The sequence below is a fragment of the Colletotrichum costaricense genome (assembly GCF_030867565.1).
Source record: "Colletotrichum costaricense strain IMI 309622 chromosome Unknown Scaffold_11.1, whole genome shotgun sequence".
NCBI lineage: Eukaryota > Fungi > Ascomycota > Sordariomycetes > Glomerellales > Glomerellaceae > Colletotrichum > Colletotrichum costaricense.
In genome coordinates, this window is record NW_026848240.1 from 286,184 (window position 1) to 306,091 (window position 19,908).

At 52.0% G+C, this 19,908-nt stretch overlaps 6 protein-coding genes across 6 annotated transcripts; 5 read left to right on the plus strand and 1 right to left on the minus strand.

Moving 5' to 3' along the window:
- Window positions 1-985: 985 nt before the first annotated feature.
- On the plus strand, window positions 986-1,081 carry CCOS01_10455 (uncharacterized protein; the record flags this gene model as incomplete). The annotated part of the gene is made up of 1 exon (XM_060458610.1): window positions 986-1,081. The coding sequence occupies one exon, from the start codon at window positions 986-988 to the stop codon at window positions 1,079-1,081; it is 96 nt and encodes a 31-aa protein (XP_060310412.1).
- A 1,308-nt stretch (window positions 1,082-2,389) lies between these two features.
- CCOS01_10456 (uncharacterized protein) lies at window positions 2,390-3,143 on the minus strand (the record flags this gene model as incomplete). Its single annotated transcript, XM_060458611.1, has 3 exons — window positions 2,390-2,860; window positions 2,942-2,964; window positions 3,101-3,143. The coding sequence occupies 3 exons, from the start codon at window positions 3,141-3,143 to the stop codon at window positions 2,390-2,392; spliced, it is 537 nt and encodes a 178-aa protein (XP_060310413.1).
- Window positions 3,144-4,511: 1,368 nt separating this feature from the next.
- Window positions 4,512-4,994, plus strand: CCOS01_10457 (uncharacterized protein; the record flags this gene model as incomplete). Its single annotated transcript, XM_060458612.1, has 1 exon — window positions 4,512-4,994. The coding sequence occupies one exon, from the start codon at window positions 4,512-4,514 to the stop codon at window positions 4,992-4,994; it is 483 nt and encodes a 160-aa protein (XP_060310414.1).
- A 2,983-nt stretch (window positions 4,995-7,977) lies between these two features.
- Window positions 7,978-8,285, plus strand: CCOS01_10458 (uncharacterized protein; the record flags this gene model as incomplete). Its single annotated transcript, XM_060458613.1, has 2 exons — window positions 7,978-8,027; window positions 8,084-8,285. The coding sequence occupies 2 exons, from the start codon at window positions 7,978-7,980 to the stop codon at window positions 8,283-8,285; spliced, it is 252 nt and encodes an 83-aa protein (XP_060310415.1).
- Window positions 8,286-15,054: 6,769 nt separating this feature from the next.
- Window positions 15,055-15,255, plus strand: CCOS01_10459 (uncharacterized protein; the record flags this gene model as incomplete). Its single annotated transcript, XM_060458614.1, has 1 exon — window positions 15,055-15,255. One exon carries the CDS (start codon window positions 15,055-15,057, stop codon window positions 15,253-15,255), a length of 201 nt encoding a protein of 66 aa, XP_060310416.1.
- A 1,062-nt stretch (window positions 15,256-16,317) lies between these two features.
- Window positions 16,318-19,680, plus strand: CCOS01_10460 (uncharacterized protein; the record flags this gene model as incomplete). Its single annotated transcript, XM_060458615.1, has 1 exon — window positions 16,318-19,680. One exon carries the CDS (start codon window positions 16,318-16,320, stop codon window positions 19,678-19,680), a length of 3,363 nt encoding a protein of 1,120 aa, XP_060310417.1.
- Between the last annotated feature and the right edge of the window lie 228 nt (window positions 19,681-19,908).

The following is a 19,908-nucleotide window of genomic DNA, read 5'->3' on the forward strand; positions in this document are numbered from 1 at the left end:
TTCCTTATATTAGGTAACCAAGAATAGTGTACCTCGTAGAGTCTTGGATAAATAGCCAAGGGAAGGAGTTGTCGATTGACACGGAGGAAGAAGGAGGTGGACGGGAGAAGGTGAAAGGCGTTCACCTGGCTGAATTGTTCACCTGGGACCTGGTCTCCCGTTCCTACCCTACCTACCTTACCGTGCCTCCCCATGTCCATTCCACTCAGTCTCTGTAACCGTTCCATGTCGGTATTGGCCATAACCCATGCATATCAAAAAGATGGGGAAAGAGACACTGGCAGGCAATACCCAGATGCATCCACACACCCATTGGAACTATGGAGCAATGGAGCGTGCAGGTTGTGGAATGGCAGGCACGTCTGGATAGACGACCTATTACACTGGGTACGTATCCGTATACCTACCACAGTAGAGGCAAAGACCGTAAGGTTGAGAGGGAAGGGGCGTTCAGATGGACCGCGGCGCGAAGGCCGGTTGCTTGCTGCGCACACAATAAAGTAGGCAGGAAGGATATCCCTTGGAGGTAAGTGCTGAATGAGACGGGAGATGCGTGGACTACCTGAGTTAAAGGTACCTTGTCAGGCTAAAGTGACTTCCGTCTTTACGAGAAAGCACGGATGGCGGAAGTAGGCGATACTTGGCCCGTCCTCGAGACGGGTGCGGGTGTGTCGTCTGCGATGTCTCGATGTACGCCACAAGTAGACAGGTACCGCACCATGGTACTGTCCGTACGGAGTACCTTAGGCGCAACTTGGTAAGGCAGGGCAGGGCAGGGCTGGGCTGGGAAAAAGAAGGCAGGTACTTCCTTCCTCGAGTCCAGTCGAGGATGGAACGGGAAACAGAGCAACAGACCACATTGGGAAAGATGGTCCTGCAACCTGCCCTCCTTCTTCTGCCTCTCTCCACACCTCAAGGCCTACCTACTGCGTGGAGTCTGGACAGAGGCGCAGACGTTGGCCTTGCCTTAAGGTGTCTCTGCTTCATGTGCTCCATGTGCCCGAGAAAGTACCGACACACGTGTTGGACCGTGTTGAGGTACACCACCATGCGTCGAATGTCTTGTCTCTGCCTCAGGTAACGTAGGTAAGGTAGCCTGATCTGGAGCTAAGCTGAGCTAAGGCAGGTGAAGGTGGGTGAAGCAACGCCAGCTGCGTTGGTAAGGGTAGGAGCAAGACTGAACAGGGCAAGCTGCGAGGTGCTGCATCTGTACCTTGGGTTGGCTCACCTAGGTAAGGTAAGGTAGGCAGGTACATAGGTACCTTATCTTAGCTAATGGAAGTCAACAAGAGGTGCAGGTGAGGTGGTCTGAGTGATTAGGTCAGTGACTCGAGACTTTTCACCCTGACTTTACTGTGCACGAAGTAGGTGAATGGGAGTAAGTCAGTGAGTGAGTGGATGTCGGGAAAAAAGGCAACAAAAAAAGGCAGGGAAGGATCAATCGGGTGGTAGGGCCTGCATACGGAAATCGTCTCTGCTCTACCGTACTCCGTAGTCTCTGCGTTGTTGCTTCGCGGCTTCGCCTTGCACTCGATGGGAGGATCCCTGCTCTGTCCGGTTATTTTCTGCCCTGTACAAAGTGCAAAACGCAGTGAATAAGAGACGGCGGGATCCGACCACAAAAAAAAAACAGACTGTGCCACCATGGATTGTATCTCAGATGAATCAGCCCTGGCATAAGGTCCCCTAGGGGTTTACATCCAGCTATTACGTGAACGCCAGAGATGGGCCGATTGAGATTCAATCGGGACAATCTCTTGTCTTTTCTCTCTCTTCCTTTTCTCAACACCTTGATTTTCCCGCGGCATAAATGAATATCGCAGCAACGCGTAGGCACATCATTGCCATTTCTTGACCATCGATACTGCAAGTCACTGTGCTTTGGCCATTTCTGCGGAGAGAAGAACATCATCCACGACCGGGTCCTTTTCTCCTCCCCTTGTTCGCCCCTGGTCAACCCCCACCGCCCATCATCTTCATCTCTCCCATGCCTAAACTTCTTTCCTCACAGTTCACTTTTTGTGTCTCCTCTCCGACTTCCCACTTCCACTGCCTCCGTGCTTTCCACTTTCCCCCTTGTCCCCTGACGGGCAGAGAAGACAGCTTGACAACATCCTTGACACGAACATCCCTGATCCCTGCTCCTCTTGATCTTGCCCCTGGGGCCTTGGGTGCCGTGCCCGGACCGGAAGTCTACGGCTCCACCCTGCTGTCTGTGCGCGGCGAAAAGAAGAAGTCGTAGCAGGCATCAAGGCATGAATGGAAGCTTCTGAGACAATGCTTGGACAAACGTTGGCTTGACGGGTAAAACGTCCTTCCAAGACAAGACAAGATTGACGGTTATTTTTTTCTTCTCGTGTTTATTTTTCCTTTCTTTGCACTATCTAAGCTATCCGTGTTGATGAAGCACATGCTTGATCCGAATCTTCAATTGCGCCCTGCCTCGGCCAACTCCGAGCTGCTCCACACGGGGCGGACTGGGCCACACGGGGAAAACGGGGGATTCGTCGAGGACCGTGAGTTCTTCAAAGTTCTTTGTCAGGACGAGAACCTCAGCTGACAAGAATGACAGGACAGACTGATGCTCCATAAAGATTCGGATATCTGAGATAGATAGCGCCATCTCACACCAACTTGAGTGCTCAATGGTCACATACACATTCAGGCTGTGGTACTGTCGTCCTCCACGCCATTTATCCTTGACACTCTGATGCCACCTCGGAGACTCGGGTAGGCATTCATACCTTAGCATACTGCGATATCCGCAATAATAGTCAGTTTCAATGCTGATGTTGGCAGGACCAGCATCCAAGCGGCACGTCGAGGGTCCTGAAGCTCCGGAGAGTGGCTCATTTGACAGCTGTCAATGATCCCAGCCTTGCCTGGGCTTGGTAGAACCTTGCCCTACCTCACCATACCTTACAGTGACAAGGTGCCTTACGTATCCATCATCGTGCGGCCTAACTGACGAGGAACGGATCAAACAACCTTAGCTACGACCTGACAGATTTACTTTCTTCTTGGTATTGATGCTTTTCACTACCTTGATCAAGGCAGGAGAGGTGAATTCAAGGCAGAGATGGGGACGATGCCCGCTCACGACGTGACTCCAGGTTCGAAGTGTTCCTGCCTTGGCTGGTCATACTGTGCGAAAACCATCAACTTTTAACAAAACACGGTGTTCAAACACTACAAGTGGGCTGGAAATCACGGTGCGCAAAGATAGAGGAAAGATGGTACTCCCCTGCTGGCTCCTTCCTCGCACAGTGACTCAGTGCAGGGCACCTTCCACCACAATGAGGTGTTGACGTGAGGATACGTACCGAAGTACTCAGGTACTTTATTTCGGACCCATTAAATGTGACATATCTCCACTCTTCCTGGTCCTCTGTGTCCATCCCGCTGAGGAAGTGGATGACTCCGCTGTCTGTTTGTGACTTTGCAAAGTCGTTCGTTCCTCCCATTCCCACTTCCATGTATTTGCAGTACGTATCCGTACGTACTATCGCCCTGTTGCTTCTTGTCATTTTGAGTTGATCGTGCGCAACGTTCAAAAGAGGCAGGTACTCATCGCTGGTATTCAAAAGATGCCTCTGCTTTCCATTAAAATAAGGCATGGAAGGTAGGTAGGTACCTTGGACACCTGCCTTGTATGGAGAACGCAGCTACCTCAGTACCTGACGTGAGAAGCTGGACGCAATACGTCCCAGTCCCAAGGTTCTCGTTGGCTCTTTCTCCCGCTTCCGTCTTTGGGTTGTCATTCCTTCCCTTCTGGGCGTCCCTTTCTCCCCGAGTCCCTTCCCATCCCACATCCCCCACCCTCCTCCACCACACACCGGCATGAAGAAATTCGCCGACTACAATGCCACAATCCGATTCACGGCGGGACATGTTCAACATGCACAATTGTTTCGCTTCCGAATCGACTCTATGGATACTCGACATGCTTCTCCTTTTCCAGATCATTTGTCACTGCCAGCATTCACCTCCTGTTCTTGCGACCTGCCTACCCAATTCGACATTGATGAAACAAATAAACCGTCGTCCTCCGCTCCGGTCCACCTCCAAACCCTCGTCCACTCCAACGCCCTGTCAGTCAACGCCCGCCCAACACCATTCACCACAGCGGTCGCTGGGTAGACACAAACACTTCAGATGACTCCGTCACTGTCTGTTATTTCGCATATCACGGCAATGTCCGATGTGTTCTGTTTGGGAGAGGCCTCCGTTGTCATCACCGACGACATATCACCCTCCCTGGGCTTTCGACATGGCAGCGTTTGCGGCTTGCCCTGCATCACTCTGGCCTCGCATTGGGCTGGAGTACGCTCATCCGATCCAATAAGCCGCCTCACGATAAATATCGCTGCCAGCTAAAACGGGAACCCCCCCCCCCCCTATGGGCCACGACGGCTATAGTCAATGATGGACGACACGATTGCCTCTAAGACCAGCCTCCTTGCTCTTGACGTTGTGTGTTGACCGGCGAGCAAGCTCTTCGGCGGGGCGTCATGGGACGCGAAGGAGAATTTCCCAGTCTGTCAGCAATCACTCGCACTCAGCCCAGCAAACACCCCTTCAAACGAGCGCCGGAAGGCTATGCAATATCAGATTACTCCTGGTATTCTGCCCACTCTGCCCCTGCCAATCGCCGACACCACCTATTTCCCCTCTGCACCATAATGACTAGGTCGCGCCGCACCAAAGTCCGAGGAGGAGGCACTGCACTGTCTCGACCGGCATGCCACTGGCCATACGACAAGGCTGCGAATTCTAAGAGTCTCTTGCATCTGGACTACTGTTTCGCCTCGGCCTGTCATTTATCCCTGGGTCTTCTAGAAGAAGAACTCACAACTCTATTCCATACCGATGCCCCCTGCACAACCTCCTCCGCCAGAGGCGGGATGGCATCATCCCCCAGATTTCCATTTCGCACCTGCTTATGCAACGCCTTTTTGACAACCTTCGTCGGCAATCTTTCTGGAATATCGTGAAACGCCCCTGCAGCGATTTACGGCTTCCAAGAAAAGAGCCCTCGAAATAGGTTCCATGTCCGGCAGGCAAGGGATCAGGGGACTACAGATGAGGAACTATCAGCCGGGTTTCGCTCCGCTGATCAGTTTCTCCAGAAATGTCTTCACGCTGGAATGCTCGCAGAGATTATTCCCTAATCAGGAGGAAAGCCATCCTCTAATCCAACCTGAACGATAACAGACGAGATAGAACAGAAGTCATGAATAGGCCAGGCACCATCTCAATTCGACTCGAGATCCTCATTGATTCACCACCACCAGATTAAAGTGAGACCCATGTGGCCGCTTTGGCTCCCTGTCTATTCTGTCCTTGGGCCAAATTTGACGTGTTGTCCAAGCGGCGTCCTCTTCAGCACGCCCCGACAGTGTAGAAGCTGCATACAAATAATGTGTCCAACGTCCGTTATTCTAGCTCGACGGCAGAGTTTCCGCCAACGGCTTCCGCTGGGTCATGCCGTGCACGGCATTGACACGGGAATTGGATACCCGTCAAGGTCGATCAGACCGACGAAAAATAACATGTGTGGCTGAATGGCTAGCCCCCGGGACGGATCGCATCAGCTGTAGAGTTCCAGAGACATTCCTCGGAACCCAGCTTTGTTTACATTGGCGTTCTTGCGAACCCGCCGTTCAAGTCGTGCCTCGTTGCGGATCTTCGACTCAACTCCCGGATTCGATCATCTTTTCGGGGTCAGAGTGAAGTGGATGGCAGCTTGACATGGTTTGGTGCCTTTCACTTGCACTTATGGGACACAACAGTCTTGTTGGATCATGATGGCCCATTCGGGGCTTGGTCACGGTCTGCTCTTGAATTCAATGGCAGTCACGTCACATGGAGTCTTGCGAAGGTCTCCTGCGGCACGGTGCTGATCGGCTCTGTGACCCACCACCTCATTTCATTCCACACCCACCACCCACAACCCGAAAGACTTGCACTCGGCCGAACTGCACTAACGAGTGTCATCTCTTGATAATCTTTTCCTGCAAAGCGGTTCAGGATATCGATCTCGAAACGTCCTTCAATGTAAGAATTCAGTTTTAGCAGTATACTCTTCTCTGATGCCAGATACCTAGCCAGAGATCTCTTGAGACTCAGTATGAGCCTACCCAATTATGTCTAGCGTTGGGCAACTTGATATTCAACCTGCGCACATCACCACTCTACAACTTGCTTGCGGACAAATTGCCGGTTTGGATATGGAGAGATTGGCAATTTCTCACATCTGACCGAGTGTCACGGCAATTATTCTGCTTGCTCAGAGGTTTAATCAAGGCTCATTCGGGGTCTCGGGAGCTGACATGCAAAACAGGCTGTTCAATTGGACCTCTCTCTGGGATCAGACAGCAAATCCGAGTCTGCCGTTGTTTATGTTCGCACACCTGATGCACCCTTTGAAAGATACTCATCAAGAACTTTCGCATGGTGCGCGGCTATTTATGGCACCTGAAAGACTGTCACTGACCAGTCCAATGACGAGAATACCTCGGCTCGGCACGAACAGAACTACCTATAACGTCGATCGAGTCAAGTCTAGCTTTCGTCGGAATCTTGGAGTTCTTAAAGGTCTCAACCTTATTCGGACGACTTTGCGTGACCCAAGATCGTCGCCAACGCAGTGGCGGATGCTCAATGGTAGTAGTGATTGTGCAGCTGTCTGTCGACTCAACGCCTTGCGGGTTGTGGTTCGTTGCGCAGAACAAGGTCGCCCTTGCAAACTCAATCTCGTTTGGACGGTCTTTGAAGACCCATTTCACGAATCGCAAAGTTCCGTTGAAGAAGGGCCAATAGCCCAGGTCGTCAGGAACGTTTGACGCGGCCCACTAGAAACCCTGAGCCTGTCATCCGGTCTGTCAGTGGCGCACCCCCAATGTCACGTCAGTCTGGCCAACCATGCTCGTCGCGCTTCACAAAGAGCCCACGTCGGTTCAAGGCTCCCGACAAATCTTCCGAGCGCGAGAGAAACCCGACAGGCGGTTGGCTGGGGGGAAAAAGAGGATCAATGGCTGGATAGTGGACCACTGCACACTAACAGAGATGGCTGTTAGCCTGTGAAAGTACGGATACGGACACAACCCTCGAAGGCGAAGTGTGTGTCACCTACGACGTTGCAGGCAACATGGGGAAATGAAGACTGGGTCTTTGCGAAATTATATGATGGAACATGTCTGCACAGAAGACGGCCAAGAGCCAGCAATGGGAAGCTGAACCAGGTTGCAATCGAAGTTGGCAGTCAACTCGTCCGTCTGCTGCATCACTATCGGCCGGTCATCGTCGCCAAATAGTCGAATATCCGAAGGCAAGCAACAACGTCGTTCGAGCTACAAGGACCCCAGAGAACCCATGTCGCCTTTGTTCTAACGCGAGCCCCATGTTTCATGCACAATTGGGAATTGCCGCCATGTTTTGGCTATTTTCAGCTCGCCTGATGAATGTTTCGAGTCCCTCCTTCCACAGCGCGACTGCACAAATTATCACGCAAAGACAGGCGCGCCTGTGACTGTTCAATCTTGAGATTAGAAAAGAAGTCAACGCTGGGGGCAGAGAGAAGTTGCAGACAGCCTGGCTTACGCATACAATGGGATCGCTTTGGCCTCGCCATGCCTTGCAACCCGCCGGGGCGCCTGGCGTCATTTGCGAGGGTGAATGCCGACAGCGCGCCAGAACTGTGGATTGGCTGGTTCTACCACGGGCGCAATGCGGAGTGCAGCACTGCAGACGACCAAAGGGGTCATCTCATGCACAACTTAGGCGTCGTCGGGATGATCTTCTTGTGTAGGAACAAACCTCTGCAAGCCATTCATCAAACTCTCTACTGTGTTGGTGGATGCCATGTACCAACAGAATCAAGACGTTGTCAGCTCAGTCTTCTGCGGCCGTCGGTCAGGGCTATCATGGCCTGGAACGGCATTCTCGCACACAATTCCTCTCCAGCTGCGGCCTTTCATGTCTTCTGCGGCCACTGCTGCGGCCGACGGAGAACGCGCGCACCCGCGGTCCCACTGAGTCAATTGGTGTCAAGCTTGCATGTTCGATATTACACTGCAAGTAGGAGCGTGCCCGCCATCCGCCACCCCAATCTCCTGGCCGGCTCTGGCATCCCGCGCCCAGATTGCATGTGCTTTTCTGGCACTTCTTCCGAGCTTCCCACAGCGGAAGCGCACGTCGATACTGACACTGTTGTCGGCCAGAACTTCGCTTCATATCTGAACCTGGATGGGGTCCGGGGCATCGGGCGGGACACGGCTCGCTAGCAGGTGGCCCGGTCGACTAATGCCCTACCATGCCAATCTTTGATGATATCCTTTACCAACGCAGCCCCTTGGAGACCGTTGAAGCACAACCAATATCTACGGATTTCCGAATATCCTGCTCTTCTTGACCCCCCTCCCCGTCTAGATTCCTCGCTTCGAAGCCAGAAAGCCGGGCAAAGCATCCATAGCATCGTATCCAGCCCAGGCTACCCACATGTTTCTAATCCCAAGGCTTAAGCTAAGGTAGGTAATTAGGTAGATCGACTCGGGCGTCCTAACTTGAAGTTTGTTCTCGCCGTTTCTCCACATCGCACACCAGGCGCACCCTCGAATGACTGGAGTCCCGATGCGCGCTGAGTGCTCTTCCCAGACGACCGATCTCCTCATCACCAACCGAGGCGCACTCGGGGTCTCGAGCACCTTGGTGTTTGCCCCTCTTCTGGATCAAATACCGGTGATGGATCGGGAAATTTTAGTTGTTTCGTTTCGTTTGAACTCGGTTGGAAACATATTCTAGACTGATTTGCACAAACCGGACTGTCTCCAAATCACCGCTTGTGGGACCAGACAGCGTACATGCATTATCGTACGGCTTAGTAGGCGAGGCAATCCGTCGAGTCCACAATCGAGGTCACAGTTGCACTTTCACGGCGGTTCATCAAGCCGCCGTTACATCGCGCTTAGAATCGGGTTGCCCAACAGAGAGCACTAAGACGCTAAAAATCTCACGAGCCCCAGACGCAGAGCCCAGAGGCTACGGAGTAGAGGCACAAAGTACAGATACCGCCTCTGCAAATAAATGGAGCACAATCGAGCCATGGCCAATACTGCATCTTCGGGTCCGGTGGAGATTGGACTCTAGGTTTGCAGGTCTACCAAGGCAAGATGCTGGTCCAATATGGTTTTCTCGTGTCATTGGAAATTTCTGAAAAGTGTCATGCAGCCATGATTATTCTGCCAATGACACTGTGCAGAGAGAAACCATGACAGGTTTGATGTTCCGGCTGTACAGAGTCTAACTGCGTCAATGCATAGTTGAGACGACAGCGATCATACATACACGAACAATGGACTAGACATCGGCCCACGACTGATATCGAACGTCTAACAGCCGTTGAGACAAACCATCCACCGATCGGATCGTCCATTGGCCACCATCGTGGGGGAGAAGGGGGGGGGGGGGGGCTACGGCTCCGATCAGTTATCTACTAACGGCTTTTACAATCGGGAAATGTGACGGATCACGGTGACGTGCTTTAGCAATTGCATCGGAACATCCGCGGCCAGATTTTGACGCAAGTCTGTGTGGTATTTTATGTCGCCTTGCCAAGATGTGCCGATGGATAAGTTGGGACGAGATGTGTTTTGAGACTGAGCTTTGAACCCATCGTACTTCCACTCGGCCGCGTTGATCCGCCACCTCACTAGATATGCGGGCAGTTTCGAATGCTGTCTAGATCCTCACTGTCTCCCAGGAAGGACCATGCTGGGCTAGGGCCCAGCCACTAGTGACGGATTTCCACTATCACTTGTGCCTATACACTCCCCGGGGCGTGTTCGGCATAGGAGATTCACTTACCCTCTCTAATTGTGACCTTGGCGGTAGGACCAAAACTTGAGTCTCTCTCTCTTTGCAGAAGATCGCGGAACGTGGCGGTAAAATGACGACGCGGAAGTCAGTCAATGAAACACCCGGAGCACAGATCTCAGAGGAAGAGGCGGCAAAAAGGAAATGGGAAGTGAGGTGGTTGGTGATCAGGAGGTCCAAGGCTGAGGCAGTTATTCTGCCTCTGATCTGAGTGACGATTCTCTGGATGATGGGGGAAATGAGGGGGGACGAAGAAGGAAAGGAGGGGAGGCAGAGAGGGCCCCCGTACCCGTCTGGACTCTTGTCTGATCTGGTCTCTTTGGAAGGTTTGGTCCGTAGTTCCACACTAACGATTCTGTCAAGGCTGAGGCTCTGGTTGTTCCGCATAGTTGCGAGCCTTGGTAAAGCATTTGTTTTGTAGCTATCATTCTGACGAGAAATTGCAGTTTTTGAGTGGGTGGTTGACTGGTTAGGATTCTTTGGTTACCATGGGTCCTGGGAAGCTTAGAGACTGCTTTGGTTGGTTATGCTAACGCGGGATGGTGTAGAGCCGGGAGCGGTGCGCCGGCTGCGTGGATAGTTTGGATGGGCGAGAGAAGGAGCTGAAGTTTGGTTTGGAGGGCGAAATATGTTGGTAGTATAGACTGGATGATGATTGTAGAGGGTAAAATCGAATACATATACTGGATTATTTCCTCGCAATCATTCTCTTTTACTTCTGGTCCATCATGAACTCGTTATCGTAGCGATTTCCAGTATTAAAAACTCCCAAGTATGCTTGGTCTCAACACCATGGATCGATGGAGGCGACAACAAACATCCAACTTGACCCAACACCTGCCATCCCATCAACACATGTGGAGTCAGAGAGGCCTCGATGGGACTATTCTAATGACTCGTAGTCCTTTATTCGAATCGTGCGACAAGCCGGCCGAACGGCTGTCGACAAAGATGCCAAGACCGAATCTATCGAGTTTGAACGAAACCGACGAAACCGAATCGCGCGCCTAGACCACGTCATCATGCGGCGCGCTGGATGCGATGCCGTGTCTAGACTGAGAAGAGATAAGGGAAAGACGAATGATAGAGCTAAGAGAAGAGAATAGGAGAAAGGGAGATTCGGGCTAGGGATGGTGGAAGCCCAAATGAAGGATTCTCGGACGTCAGAAATTCACACTGAACATTGGATATCTGGGAAACTTGGTTGACGACTCCCTTTGTCGAAGACATCAGCTCTCTCACTATCTTTCCAAGGTAGGTAAATCTTGGCTCCGATACCACTGACAGGAAGTATCACCTCGGTGGTCTCCATCGTTGCTGTCGCAGCTCAAGGGTCACGAAACTCCGCAATGACTGGGAACCAGATCTGATCCCTTTCCTCTACTGATCGTCAATCAATTCGGACGCCGAATGAATGTGTATCAAGGTATGTTACTCAGGCCGGCACTACATAGGCGCGTCTCTATGCGTGGTCTATTCTGACTTTGGGTTCTTTCACGATCCTCCTAATACTTCTACAGACTTTGTTTCTATTGATATTGTGTGCGGGGTTTTTGTGTTAGAGTCCTCCCCGCTCTGATTGGTGTTGTGTCGCTGATGATATCTTGTCCCCAGGTTTACTATTCGATCAGATACTGCCCTCTCGACGCGACCACCCGAACGATATCCTTCGACACCTTTGATACACTTGAGATTACTTCGTACATGACGTTTTTAACGCGTTCAGTTGATCAGCTTGGGGCACTTCCCAGAGTTGGGCTGTCCGCTATATGCGATCGCGACGGACCTCTGTCTTACTCTTCTCCTGGGCCGAGCTGCGGGGGAATGCCTTTGCGGACCAAGGGCATGCGTCTGCAAGTGGCAGAGACGCGCACCCGGGACTTGAGACACGAATCCGATCAATATTTGGCCATGAGGCTGGAGTATGGTGGTTGATTTTGGATTTGACGAGTGTCATGGTCCTCGAGTTCCGTCAGCTTGATGGAGTTAGTAAACATTATCTTTTGAACGTAAAATACTCTTAGATCCAAGGCAATTGATTGATCATCGATGGTATCTGACCTTGGATTCCAGGTGCTGTGCTTGGTTCCGTCTGATTTGTGATGGAGAACTACCTGGCATCACCACTCTCAGACTGGCGATGCGAGCAGGAAGGCTTTCCTGACAGACCGAGTGGTTTTTCAGTGTTTTGACTTGTTTTGGATCAACGTCAAAGATGCACTCCCTTTGTCAAACTTCATTCAGAAGTATACGCCCTCTTTGTTTAACTTGCCATACCAAGGTGGTCGTAGGCCAATACATCCGTCGTTCTGGTCCAAGGGTGGTCCCCCTTTTACCTACAACACATCCCAAAGACATTCTCGGTCTCAGAGTAGGTACTCCAACAAGAGAATTAGGAATATTTGCTTGGTGGATGACTGGTTCTCTCTTCTAGAACCCCAATTTTCTACTTGGCGTAATCGTTCTTGAATCGAACATCGACCCGTACTGACAGATAGGTAAATCTACTTCTTCGATGTAGAGACACCTGACCGTGGCTTTCATTACAAAGCTCTGTTTTGACAAGCATCTTTGTATCGTGGAACTCCGCTGCCCTCACCGGCACAACCCAAGCTGAGCGTGCCGTCTGGCCATCATCTGATTTCTCTTCGATTTGGTATACATATGCATATGCATTGGGTGTTGCTGAGTATACCTCAACATCCTACTGGCTGAGTAGCTAGAATGAGTATTGATAGGGGTTCCGGTTTGTCTCTCAATTTCATTGTATGACCATATCCTCCTAAGAGACTTGTTTTCCCTGGGGGGGTCGCCACCAAGCTAAACTGTCCCACCCGATCTTGGCCTTCCTGGTTGCAATGGCTTCGCCTTGCAAGATGCCGTGAACTTTATCTGCAATCAGCTGAGATCGATTAGTAGATAATGAATGCTTTTGACTCACCGTGAGCCTCTCCTGCCAGCTCTTATAGCGTCGACCCATCCTTTGTTGCCCGCTCGTGTTCCCGTGGCACCAGACAACGAAAATGCGGTCTCTTAGCATTGGTCCCTCAGGTCCAATACAAAGACCACGCAGATTATTTGTGACGAAGAAGCGCCGGAATACCATGGTTTCCCCTATGGCCTCTTTTCATCCATCATACCATGCGAACCGGCCATCATGACTTTCTTGACCAGGCCAGGTGTCAGGCCTCGCCGGTTAAGGGATAGCTTAAGGGGCATGAGGAGGGGGACCAAGCAACAAAGGAGCAGCTCAGGCATATATAGAGCGCTGGTAGTACACCTCGAGGGAGGGGCAGATTTCAGTAATTCATCTTCTAGACCCTAACAGCAGTTGGCCTCTGTGAGCTTCTTCCCTGTGTCATACACCTATTGACACCAGGCAATCCATCCTTCTCATCCTTGCTCCACCAATGAGGCATCCCATCAAAGAATGCGGACTGACTAACGAGATACGCATCATTTATGGTGTTCTTGATGCCGATATCTGATCTTAACCCACGCAGAGAAGCAACTGTTCTCACTTCATCGATGAACACAGCTCGAACATTTAATCTGTCCAGGTCATGGCTGAACCAAGCGACTGGGATTGCGCTTGAGCAGGCTGTAAAGCCATGTCCGTTGAGAACGAGAGATTCGACAGACCCGATGACGTAGAGAGAATGAATTAGGGATCGGTCAACCAGGGGCTTCGGCCGTCCCTTGAGCGGGCTATGTTCACTACGCCACTCGGACACCCCAACTCGGCAGTGAGATCGCTTCATCTTCTTTATTCAGGCTTCGTGCCGCCAACAGTATCTCGAGACTGTTCTCTTCACGGATAATGTCTCTTGCTGCTCCGCAGAACACCTGCTTCACGGATCTGTTGTAGTCCCCATGGGCCCAGCCACGAGATCTACCGGCGAGACTGAGCATCGCAAACAATCTGTCCCGAGGATCGGCCGCGTCTCTAGCCCAAATGTTCCACAGGAGATCCGATAGTCTTTCGTCCATGAGTCCCTGCTTCAAGAGGTAGAAAGCAGTGGAGTATCGATCTCTCATTACTGGTCAGTCGCTAATGCGCTCGTTCTTTCTCTCAACCGTCGTCTTCCCAAAGTCGTCCCAGGCCTCAGCAAATGGCAGCGCTTTTATCAAGGTCTTTCACTTGATCATCCGCTGCCCGCACTAGATAATTGCTCAATTGTTGGCACACCACCGAGGTGTTCGCCTTGATCATTGTATTCTCTATGCATTGCCATTCTTCTGAGAAACGTGAGTGCGCGTTCACTGCTTTCATCTCCGGCAGAAGGACCTAGCCAGAATATCACGCGTACAGCGCATTGGAAGATTTGCTTGGTCGACGCAGACTTCGTAAACCCACAGAATCTGCGTTTCGGCAGGGTCGCGAAGGGTGAACAGAAGAGATGCAATCTACGATGAGATCGGGATAACCTAAGGGCTTCCATTCATTGTGCCAGCTCGCATAATCAGGCTTTCAGAGGCACAAGATATTTCTCGTGCATAGGAAACGGCCTCAAAACTGGGTGATGACGCCAGCGAAACCTCTTGAAAAGATCATGATAGGGGATCAAATAAGTCACTTGGAAGGAGGGTAGGAAGACGAATACAAACATGTTCTAGGCTCTGTAGATAGAAGAAGACGCCATTTCATGAGTCTGAGCTACTTCAACTCGAAAGTTGACATGGTAGCATGATCTTGTCCACATTGATGAGATAACAACTCATTCTTTAGTACAAACCGGGTGAGATTCACTCGGTCAGCAGCCTTCAGATGGCTGCTCCCTGTACCGAACAGGGGTTCTTCACCAGCCCCGGCGAAGGAATCAGACTCTATTGAGAAGCTCAGCCATTGACGGGATGAAAGATGAACGTGTTCAATCTTTTGTAACACACCAGTTCGTTAGGCGCACCCAGAGCATATCATGTTATCTCGAGTACATGCACCATCATTGAGAAGCGGCTCTCAACTTTCCCCACCTCGATTCGCCTCAACGGCCCCGGTGCTAATCGCCAGCGCGGCGTCTTGCCGGAGTGAATCCGGGGTGCGGGGAAAATGGTGGTGTTGTCCAGCCGACACCAAGCTACATGAAGCGTGGCTGACTCATTCATCAGCAGTCGCATAGGATCCTCAGTCCTAAGCCGCCTCACGGCACTCATCCAAGACGGCTGGCACTCATTATTTCGATGGCCGACGGAGTTTTCGGCGAGACTATGGAGCTGCTCTCCGGGGAGCAGTCTCAATATCCCGCGGACGATCTCGGAACTGGCTATAATTCTGCCACTATGCTTTGCCGGACACGCCGGCCGGCTTGTGGTTGGGAAGTCGACGTGGCGGGGTTCTCAAGCCCTCTAGGGCTGAGATGCAGGGGTGATACATGCGAATGAACTCTTTTCATTCATTTCCTCCGATAGGGGTCTACGGAAATTCGGCGTTATTGTGAATATTGGAAAGAGTAATACTGCTGTACCATGGTTCTCTGGGAGTTCTTTCAATGCCATTAATTGAACTTGTAAGGACTCATTGAGCTTTCGCTGCGCTGAGGATGAGCCCGCCAGTTAAGCCCTTGCTTGCGATAGACGCGCATACCTAGTCGACTTGGAGCTGGATTCAGTGGGTTGAACCACCTGTTCATTCGACTCTGCCTGAGGCTGTCTACTGCAACTTCGCCCTCCCATTCTCAATCGCAGCGCGGGTCGGATGCTGGTGTCACACTAGCGACGCTCATCTCTGGCCGCTGGATGAGGTGTGGGTATGGCTTACTCATCCCGTGTCAATTCGTGAGTAAGATGTATAATTCACATTCCCATGCCAATGCTCATGAGGGTCACGATCGTGATTCTCTCTGCAAAAATCATGAATGCAGATTCTGCATTTCCACAACTCGACATGATTCTAGACTGAACGATCTGCTAATCTCATCTAATCTCACTTCATCTCACAGGCTGACCCCGTCCTACCGTTGAGATGAAGGCCCGTGCTTGTGCATGAATCCTGACTCGTCTCACCTTGAGTAGAGGCTTCTTAGAGGCCACCAGCTATTTTGGGTCTTATTACGCCGTAATCTTCCCTCCCCCTCTTGACCGAAAACGAGTACAAAGTCCACAAAACACGGTATTAGCGCAAACTCTGTCGGCACTCTCTTGCCTGCAGTGCTGGAATTGTGCACACTATGAGTTCTGTACTGCGCGTAGATAGAAGGCTAGATAGGCGCGGCGAACTCCGCAATTACATCATTCTCCAATGAGACAAAACAAACCGCCCACCCTCGGCCCGGGCGAAAACTCAACCCAAAATCATCGCAGCATTCAGAGACAAGACATCAAGAGACCATTATGTTTGACTGATTTACGGGCACGACGACATAATCGAATATTCAACAGCTGCCCGCTCGTTCGCTCAAGGGGCCGATGATTCCGTGAACGTAAACGCAAAGAACGACTGGAACCATGGCGTCCGACGAACAGAAGCCGGACGCTGACCGATACACCGAGTCGCAGTCCCCAGAGACTGAGACTCATCCGGATGGCGTCCCGGCGCGGTCACCGACGACCGCAAGTAAGGCGACAAAGAAGCCGGCGCCAAAGCCGGGTCTGGCGGCGAGATTGGGCCTCGACGCGCCGACGCTCATCATGATGTTCAAGGGCTCACTACCGCCCCTCATCGGCATCGCCATCTACCAATCCACGCCCGTGGCACAGTACTTCACCACGCTGGGCTATCTCGTGCCAATTATCTCAGTACTCGCACTCGCAATTCTCCCAAGAGGAAAATACCTCCAGAACCTCGTCCTCAATGTCACCGGAATTTGCATCGGTGGCGCCTTGTCGATGCTGGCACTGTGGTCTGGTGTCCAGGCGCGAAGGAACACCGCCTCCGCCGAGGAACTAGCCACCGGATTGCCCGTCTACAACTCAAGTCAGTCTGCCGTCTGCGGCGTCTGGCTGTTCTTCAATATTTGGATCTCGAATACCCTGAGAGCTAAATACCCTGCGATGAACCTGCCTGTCATGATCTACTCCATCTTTATGAACGTTGCCTGCACATTTGGCCCGCTCATGGTGACCACCGCAGCCGCCGAGTCGCTTGTAAAGCGGCTGACCGTGGCGATGCTTTGCGCCATGGGTATTGCTACCGGTGTCTCACTTTTCGTGTTCCCCGTCTCCAGCAGGAAGGTGGTGAGCGGTGAATTCAAGGGTGCCATTGGGCTTGTTCGCAAGTCCATTGCTCTGCAACTCAACTACTTGAAGACGTTATCCAGTCCCGACATGCTCGAGCGTCACCAGACGAAGAGCAGCAACGTCTTCAAGAAGAACAAGAAACAGAAGAAGCCCGAGATGACGAAGGAGGCGAAGGCCGCGGGCGAGCTCAAGGCCACGGCTTTGGCGATTTCGGCACTGTTTGGAAAGATGCACGGAGACATCCTCTTCGCCAAGAGGGATATCGCCTACGGCAAGCTCAACTCCAAGGATATCGGCGAGATCTTCAACCGCCTGCGAAGCATCATGATCCCATTGAACGGCATCAGCACAATTGTCGACATCTTCCGCCGAGCCTCCGAAAAGCACGGATGGGGTGTTAACGATGGCAACGGCGACTCGGACGCGGAGAAGGAACGGGAAAAGAGAGTCTGGAACGATATCATGCTCCAATTGCTGGAGCCATTCGAAATCCTGACGGAAGCAATGGACCAGGGACTCGATCACGTCGGTATCGTCCTCGAACTCACACCCAAGCCGAAGAAGACGAAGGGTGCCGACGTGGAGATGGATGCCGGTGCCAAGGCGACCTCGAAGCCAGGCGAAGCCGGGTTCGCCGAAGTCCTCGCCGAGAGGGTGCAGGACTTCAACGACAAGAAGGGAGAGCTGCTCAGAAACTGGTTGAAGGAGAGGCAGCTCGCGACAGAACAGGAACGACAGGATCTTCACCTGAAGAAGCTCGAGACCAGGATGCGGGAGCGCGACCAGACGCAGCTTTATGTGATGCTGTACATGGAAAAGCTTATGCTCGCCCTGGGCGAAGCAGTGCAGGACCTAGTCATGTTCGCAGACTCAAAGGTGGCTGACGGCACGATGGCAAAGAAGCGCTTGATCATCCCTTCTCAGAAGCGCATCAAGAAATGGTTCAAGGGTATCTGCAGCACCGAGGACGCTTCCCCCGAGCAGACGCCAGATATTGCTGAGATGGGCGCGAACATCGTCTACGCCGGTGATGGGTATAACAAGAAGAAGGATCCCGAACATCTCCCTGCTCACGGCGTCTGGCAACACTTTGGGAACTCGGTGAGAGCATTTTCTGGCTTTGTCGGATCAGGTGAATCGCTCTTTGGCTTCCGGGTCGCCATTGCGACCATGACCGTCGGCATCATGGCTTTCTTGCAGAGCACACAGACGTTCTTCACTGAGCAACGCTTGGTTTGGGCCATGATCATGATTGCCATTGGCATGACTATCACGGCCGGCCAGTCCATTTTTGGCTTCGTATGTCGAGTCGGCGGAACCTGCGTTGCGGTTATTTTCTCCTACATCATCTGGTATATCGTTGTCGAGCGCACCGCCGGAGTCATCGTCTTCCTCTGGTTGTTCATCTTCATCGAGCAGTACTTCATCTTGAAGTATCCGCGGTTTATGCCTGTGTGGCTCATCACGATTATCACTCAAGTCCTCATCATCGGGTATGAGCTACAGGTTCAGAAGATTGGAGAAAAGGCCGCCGCAGCCACGGGACAACCGTACTATCCTACATACCTTCTGGCACCTTATCGTCTTGCCTGTGTAGCGGCCGGTTGTTTCATCGCATTTATCTGGACCATTTTCCCGGCTCCGATCACCGACCGGCGCTGGCTCCGACGGGATCTCAGCGCCTCGCTCTATCTCCTCGCCAACTACTTCAGTGTCGTAACTGAGACAATCAAGGCGACGATGGAAGAGACTCACGGTGACATCAAGAAGCCCGGCACACCTGCTCACAAGATGGAGAAGGAAAGGCGTCGCATCCTAGGCAAGCTGTTACTGTTGCTCCCTAGCTTGGATCAGCATGCGCAATGGCAGAAATGGGAACCCGATATCGGCGGCAAATTCCCTAGGGCCACATACGAAGATATCATCAGACGGTCAACCAGCACCATGCGGTACCTCACGCTGATTGCTTACACCATCACATGGAAGCCGCGTGACAGGCCAGCCAGTCCCTCTTCCGACAGTGACCGGGCCTGGCTGCGCGCTCTCAATCAGGTCCTTGCAGGAATTGAGCCGACGCAACATACCATTCTCTCCACGCTCACGCTCCTGTCCAACTCACTACTGTCGGGTCAATCACTGCCGCCCTTTATGCAACTTCCGAGACCGAATGAGCTCACCCGCAAGCTCCTCCACCTCAAAGGTCCGGACCCAGAGCCGCGGACCATGCAAAGAAGAGGCAGTGAGCTCGAGCACAGGCTTGTCACGGTCCACACCCGCACAGGGTCTGAAGTGCGCCCTTCAGGTCGGAAGCCCAGCGTGGTGGGATCAGTGGTGGAGTCGCCGACGAGTGACACTTCAACGATTGGGGGTATGGCCGAGTTATCGGAGATGGTCAGCCCTCTTGGCAGCGGAAGTATTCTCGACGTAAGGAACGTAGAGCAACACGGATATACCGAGTTCGCGGTGCTGCAGGTTTGCAGCTCGCTTGTGTGCGATGACTTGGAGGGCTTGGTGCGGTCTGTGAGCAGTTTGGTTGGTGTTGTGGACTTTAGCTTCAGGATCAATCCAAGTGAGGCAACGCTGACGAGCAGTGATGAGGACGATGCTAGAGGAAAAGGCAAGCGAGATTAACATAATACCCACGACCTAGGTTGAAACTACGGAGATATACCAAAAGGCGAATTGAAACAGATATAATAAGAGTTATTACCATGAGCATTCAAATGGATCTGATGAATTTCTCACACACTAGGCTATGAATCAAGGCCGCTTGGGCAAAGCGAGGGAGGGTACTTGGAGTGTAAGTGTGATATTACTAGCACTAGCTTAATGACCATTCAATAACTTGGAACCGGTCAT